This window comes from Myotis davidii, unplaced genomic scaffold (assembly GCF_000327345.1).
Source record: "Myotis davidii unplaced genomic scaffold, ASM32734v1 scaffold626, whole genome shotgun sequence".
Lineage (NCBI taxonomy): Eukaryota > Metazoa > Chordata > Mammalia > Chiroptera > Vespertilionidae > Myotis > Myotis davidii.
In genome coordinates this window covers 389947-396406 of record NW_006297725.1, presented here as the reverse complement: position 1 = coordinate 396406, position 6460 = coordinate 389947, and the positions used below count along the sequence as shown (strand labels likewise).

General features: G+C 49.4%; 1 protein-coding gene and 1 long non-coding RNA gene across 2 annotated transcripts in view; both read right to left on the bottom strand.

Annotated features, from left to right (window-relative positions):
• Nucleotides 1-260, bottom strand: part of LOC107184602 — a 4861-nt gene extending 4601 nt beyond the window's left edge. The window contains exon 1 of the long non-coding RNA XR_001515494.1: nt 43-260. This is a non-coding gene — a long non-coding RNA (uncharacterized LOC107184602). The remainder of the gene's footprint in view (nt 1-42) is intronic.
• Nucleotides 261-271: 11 nt separating this feature from the next.
• Nucleotides 272-5883, bottom strand: TMEM41A (transmembrane protein 41A). Its single transcript, XM_015570215.1, has 5 exons — nt 5859-5883; nt 5010-5239; nt 2708-2869; nt 2180-2318; nt 272-627 (listed from the first exon to the last, which is right to left on the bottom strand). The coding sequence occupies exons 1-5, from the start codon at nt 5881-5883 to the stop codon at nt 407-409; spliced, it is 777 nt and encodes a 258-aa protein (XP_015425701.1). The 3' UTR covers nt 272-406.
• Between the last annotated feature and the right edge of the window lie 577 nt (nt 5884-6460).

Here is a 6460-nt window from a genome sequence, read left to right as displayed (position 1 = left end):
CATGCAGAACCAGGGCTGCTTTGAGAACCTGCTGTAACTCACCTTCTACAGCACGGTGTCCTTCATGACGAGACACTGCGCCCGGATGAGTACTGTCCACGCCACCCGTTGAGGGTAATTAAAAAACAAGGAGGGGCTGTAGAGGACCACAGCCATGACACACAGAAGCAGGAGAGTCCAGGGACACACAACCAAAACCATCCAGATCACATGGCCTTTCTGCTGTTTAGATGATTGGCATTGCTTGTTTCGTTCAAATGCAGGTCGACGAGACACTGCGCCCGGATGAGTACTGTCCACGCCACCCGTTGAGGGTAATTAAAAAACAAGGAGGGGCTGTAGAGGACCACAGCCATGACACACAGAAGCAGGAGAGTCCAGGGACACACAACCAAAACCATCCAGATCACATGGCCTTTCTGCTGTTTAGATGATTGGCATTGCTTGTTTCGTTCAAATGCAGGTCTTTCTGACTGAACTTTTTTATGAGGGTTCCAGGAACTAAGGCCACCAGAGCGATGGCCAGCAGCTTAAAGACAGTTTCCCAGGAGAAAAGAGCATCCAGCGAGGTAAGGGTTGACAGGATGGAGCCTGTCTGCACACAGATGAAGTTGTAGGGGATCAAACCTGGAAGAAGAAAAGGAAAAAGAAGAACATTAACCATCAGAAATGTCACCACGAATTCACAGCTCTTAACTCCTAAACATATTACTCTCTCCCTTCTTTTCCACTTCCTCCCTCCTTTCTTCACTCCCCACACACACCTGCCTTATTTAACAAAAGGACTTGAGATGGTTTACAAAAATACATACACTACAATAAGATTAAACAGATGTTAACCAGAAAAACACAATGAGTGATGAATAAAATAAGGGAGTAGAGTTAGGACAAAAATGCATAAGGATCACCCACTTGCTAGAGGTGGGCCCCAAATCTGGTTCTGAGCAGCCAAGAGCCAAGTAAGGAGAAGCACCAGCATGATGAGACCTACTGTATACATAACATAAAAACCACCGTGTTCTCTTCATGGTCTACACTGTTTCTAAGAGGTCATCAAGTTCATTGGACCCCAAAAGTCTGAGTGGCGGCTAGACAGGCTGGTGACAACAATCTCCTGGAGAAGTGAACAAAAACACATCCTAGGGCTCCACCCCAGAGATTCTGGTTACCTGGGTCTGAGAGAGCATAAGGAACCTGCAGTTTAAAAGCCTCTCCACTCTGATTGGCTTGGGGCCCCCTGGTGATCCAGCCCTCTCCCACAGCTGATCACAGACCACTCAAGGTTGCACAGCTTGTCAGAGAGGAGACTGGAGCTCTGGTCTCCAGAGTCCTGACCTTTGTGCCACCTGGGTAATTACAGGCTGCTAACCGAGGCACTGAGGCACTTTGTCTGAAAGCTGATATGACCAGAATTAACTGTGGTTGATTTTGCTTCATTTTAAAACCTCAATTTCTCTCAAGAATCCCCTATTAATAGCAGCTGCTCAACCACACATTTGTTTTGTTTGACCTAGAAGCCCTGGGTATTTTTCCCATCCACACTCTGAAGGTTTAAGCGAGGCAATCCTTGCCTTAGGCTTAAAGAAAATGGTTTATTTCCAGGAGAAAATAAGTCACTGACTTAATAGGGTGCTAGCACTTTAGCGTTCTGATAAAGGTGGTCCACGGCCTACACATTGAGAAACACTGCTCTCGCCCCTCATCTGGCCACGGGGCCCAGGGAGGCAAAGCAGCCTGCTGAAGGTCACACAACTGTCAGGAGGCAGGAAGGAACTCCAGTGGTACCTGCTCTTCCTAAGGCACATCTTAATTAAACAGGGGCCAAAGCCAGACAGGAAGTCCGCTGCTCTTGTTCCTTTTTTCTGCCCACATACCTTCCTTCCAACCCTGCTTCTCCTGCTAGTATTTCCTGAGCACCTCGCATGGGCCAAGTCATGTGCTTTATACATTATCCTCTAACCCCGTGTCTTGCACAGTGCTTGGCACACCATAGGCACTAAATACAGTTGTAGGATGAACAGTCCAATTTTTTCTGAAAGTCTTTTTTTGAGGTTCCTTGTTCAAGCCTGAGTAGATCTGAAATCAGGATTTTCGTGAACACCTGAAGACGCACTTCATGGGCCTCAGATGCTGATGCAGGCACAACTCTGAAGACTCACACACTCCAAAAGCTTCTTACCAATAAGCACAGAGAAGAAGAACTGCCCAATGGGGATGTTCAGAATCGGGGCCGAGAGGTTCAAGAACCAGTTTGGTGTCATGGGGAAAAGTCTCAAAAACAGTAAGAAAAAAAACAAGCTGTTTCTGTTCTCCTCCACCTGTAGCCAAAGAAGACAAGGCCATTAGGAAGCAGAAAGCATTTCCAGATGCTGAAAATCTGTTGGTGCCAGGCACTGTTCTAGATACTTTATATATTCTGTCCCCAAACCTCCCAACAACCCCCTGAGTAGAGACTGTTTTCCTTGTTTTAAAACAGAGGTACCTGCGGCTCAGAGAAGTCAGGAACTTGCCTCAAGTCCCAGAGCTACTAATGATGGAGCTGGGATTTGATCCCAGGTCTGTGCCTCTTGGAGACAGCAAAAGAACCCCTAGGACTCCCAGAAGCAGGCGGAGGAACACGGTGGGAAATCCCTGCCCCTCACCCCTGCCCCCAGCTCCCTGAGGTGACTATGGGAGCCCAGCACTCAGACGTACCCCTGCCCCTTACCTTGCTCTGCAGCAGGGCCACTTTATCAGGAAAGTAGGAGACCACCAGTTGTTTGCCAAACATACTGGAAAGCAGGTAGCAGCACGTGGCACCCACTGAAGTCAACACACAGCACAGCAGAAGCCCCAGCCATGGCCCAAACAAAGCACCGGCTAAAACATTCTGCAAAGAAAACAAATCCTCAGCCACCAGCACATCTGGCAGCTACCAGTCCTGGAGGTCGAGTCGTGAGTTCCCGCCACCCTTCTGGCCCAAACCCAACTCCCATTTTAAAGAAGTGAGTGAAAAGTGATGAAAGAGCTGAGAACTACAACCCTGGCTTTGTGCTCTTCACCTTTAAACCAGGGATGAGGATTAAGACCTCAGAGGGCAGGAAGAATTAAAGGACAAAACAGGAGTATACAGCACCCAGCCTGCCATGTACATCCTGCAAACAGGGGTGCTCCGAGAAGGCAGAAGTGAAACTCATACATTATTTTTACCCCTTTATATGAACACAAATAATGGATTTTTCCTCAGTAAGACCACACAAGCTATATAAAATGTCTTGTTTCTATGTGATATGCTAATACTTGGCGGGGGGGGAGGGGGACAGTTCATGTTGACCAGAGATCTAGGTGACACTCAAAAAAGTCTTAGGTTAACAAAAATGATAAAGTGAGCTGATACTTCCTAAATGTAATTTGGCTGGTTAACATCCTGCCAAATGTGGGGTACAAGACAGAAAGTAAAAGGGGCCTGGCTGGCATGGCTCAGTGATTGAGCATTGACCTGTGAACCAGGAGATCAGGGTTCTATTCTCAATCAGGACACATGCCCAGGTGGCTCAATCTCCAGTAGGGGGCATGCAAGAGGCAGCCGATTGACGATTCTCTCGTCATTGATGTTTCTATCTCTCTCCCTCTCCCTTCCACTCTGAAATCAATAAAAATATATATATATTTTAAAAAGTAAAAGGGGAATGTGGAAGTGAGGAGGTGAGGGTCTACTGAGCACATACATGTGTTAAGTGCTTGACTACATGTCTTATTTAATCCTCACTATGACCCTGTGTCATCTGCTATCCTTACCCCATTCTATGGGTGAGAGATTAAGTATCGTGCCCAAGATCACACTAGGCACAGACAAGATCCAGGTGGCAGCTGGCTCTTTGCCCTAAGGAGGGATCAGCTCAAGAGGGAAGGCAGGTACCCAAACTCCACACACCTCCCCCGCCTCTCTTGGCATGGACACATTTGCTTTTCTTCCAGTTTCCAACGAAGAAACTGCTTAAGCAGACCCAGCCTAAGCCTGTAGTTGCGAAAAGAGGCTGGGGCAGGAGAGAGAGAAGCAGGCTATCCTGCTCCATCACTCAATCACTCAACAAGTGCTTGAGTGCCACTGCGTGCCAGGCCCCATCACCATGCCAGCCACTCTACACCTACTCTTCCCACGCAGCAACCCTAGGGGTTACATAGGAGTATCCTGTTTTATAGACAAGGACACAGGGCGGGGGAGGTTAAATGGCTTGCCCACGGTTGCATAGCTGGGATTCAAACCAACCCCATGCCTATATACATAAAATGCTGCTGGGAGGAGAGCAGAGAGTCTTCTGTGTAAACTGAGATGGCAACTGATGAGAAGCATCCAATAGCCGGAGAACGAGCTCGGGTCTAAGACTGTGGCTGGAAAATCAGAATGACTTGTTCTCTCCACATCAGAGAAACTTCCCGGTCCTCCGTAGCCTAACACCACCACAAACAACTTGCATTTGTTCATTAAACACTTACAAAGACACCTCCCTATGTCAGGCAAAGGAATACAAGTGCTGAGAATAAGAAACAGGTCCTTGGGCCCCCCGAAAACAGATTGTTTTTTGAAAAGTCAAAAGCAGTGCCAAAATGCAGAACATCCTGGGGGCTGTGAGGAGGTAGAGTTGACCCAGCCCAGGGTACATCTGTATGTCTCCCAAGGACAGTGCGCCATGGCTCTTGATGCCTTCGAAACAAAGGCAGCAAACCTGAGGGGAAAGGCAGGCCCTGGAGCTGAGCAGAAGCAGGTGCAGCTCCCAGCCCTACCCACTCCTCGCCTTGTCCCCTTGGACAGTAACTTAACTTCTCCCCACACGATGAGGCTGTTGGGAGCATTAAATAAGGTCATGCAGGTAAAACAACTAGGACAGTGCCTGCCACAGGAGAAGCTGTCCAAACAGGGTAGTCACGGTAGTCTGTCCTCTGAACTGTGTGATTTGCAGCCTAAGGACCCCCCTACAGAGACAGAAGGAGGCTTCCTGACACGCACAGAAGGAGGACGGGGCACTGACCAGGAAGCTGGAGCCGGGGATGGCAAAGCATTGTTTGTAGAGGTAGGCACTGCAGAAGAGCAGGAACACGTAGGCCTGGTGCTCCCTCCGGTAGTCTCGAAGCACCTCGGAGAGCTCCCGCAGCTCAGCCAAGTCCGAGGGGAACCACAGGGACCTGGGGATTTGGAAAAGCAGATGGAAACGTGAGTCCAGATCAGCCCAGGACCTATGAAAGTTACTCAATGTGTCGTCTTATAAATGTGCTCATCTTCTGGTCTGCTGAGAATATACACATGCTGGGAGCTCCCGATGGTGGGTGACCTGATACAACACAGCAGAGCAGACAGAAGAGCCCTGGTGTGGAAGCAAGGGAGATGGGTTAGCACCTGAACTCTGCTGCTGTCCAGCTGTGGGATCTTGGGCTAGTCCCTGGGCTCAGTTTCTTTATCTGGAAAGGAGGCTCAGTGTTGGATAATCACTAAGTTCCCTTTCACCTCTCAGGTTTTACCGTCTATTCTAAAGAAGCAGATGGATAAATTTCCAAGCAAAGACTAAACGCCCTAAAATGCCTTCCTTACAAGGGGCATCCCCTCCCCCCCAAACTTCAGGCCAAGGACAAGTCAATCTTCCCACTGCTCCTGAGTTACTAGTTAAAAGGACTGTTGTTATCAGACAGAACACGCCAACTAAAGATTCTCTGGGCACGTCTATTTGCCCGGCACCATAAACATAACCTTCTTGATGATACATCAGCCTGGAAACCAATCCTTTCAAAGAGCCTGCCTTTTCACCCCGATCTTTATCTGGTCCTGGGTGCACTCTGAGTCCTGGACAAGGGTTACAGAGTAAAGGCTACTTTGCGGCTGCCACCTGAGCAACTCTTGAATCCATCCATGATCAATTATTAGCAAACCCTCCTCGTCCTCAGAAAATGTTTCTCTTAGCACATCTGACACCCACAGCAAAGCCCTCTCAGCTAGAGTATAGGGATGCAGTAACTGAAAACAACTGTCCTAATATTCAAATATCAGGAACATCCTACACGCAAGGCTGTGCCAGGCGTACGCCCACGAAATTTACAAACAGCAGCTCTTCCCGCAAACCAGCCCGGGCCGGTATCACACCGACTCCTGCCTCGTCCAGGCGGCAATGGGACACGGAAAGGTAGAGACAGTCAGGAAGAGGGTGGACCCGATCATCAATCCCTGAATAACTTAAAGTCCACGTTTCGGCTGAAGGCCGAATGCCTTCCAGTCCCCAGAGTGGACCTAAGTGAAGTGGGAGGCTGAGAGCAGTCGTGAAGGGGCTGCGGGTGCAAACGGGTGAGGGGCGGCTGCGCACGGGGGTGAGGGCTGAGCCTGGGAACGCGAATGGCAGGCGAGGCCACGGCGTGAACAGAGGCGTGAGTAGGCTCCGCCGGGGAAAGTGCCGCGTTTCTCTCCGCAAGTCACCAGCCCGCGGCACCGGCGCGG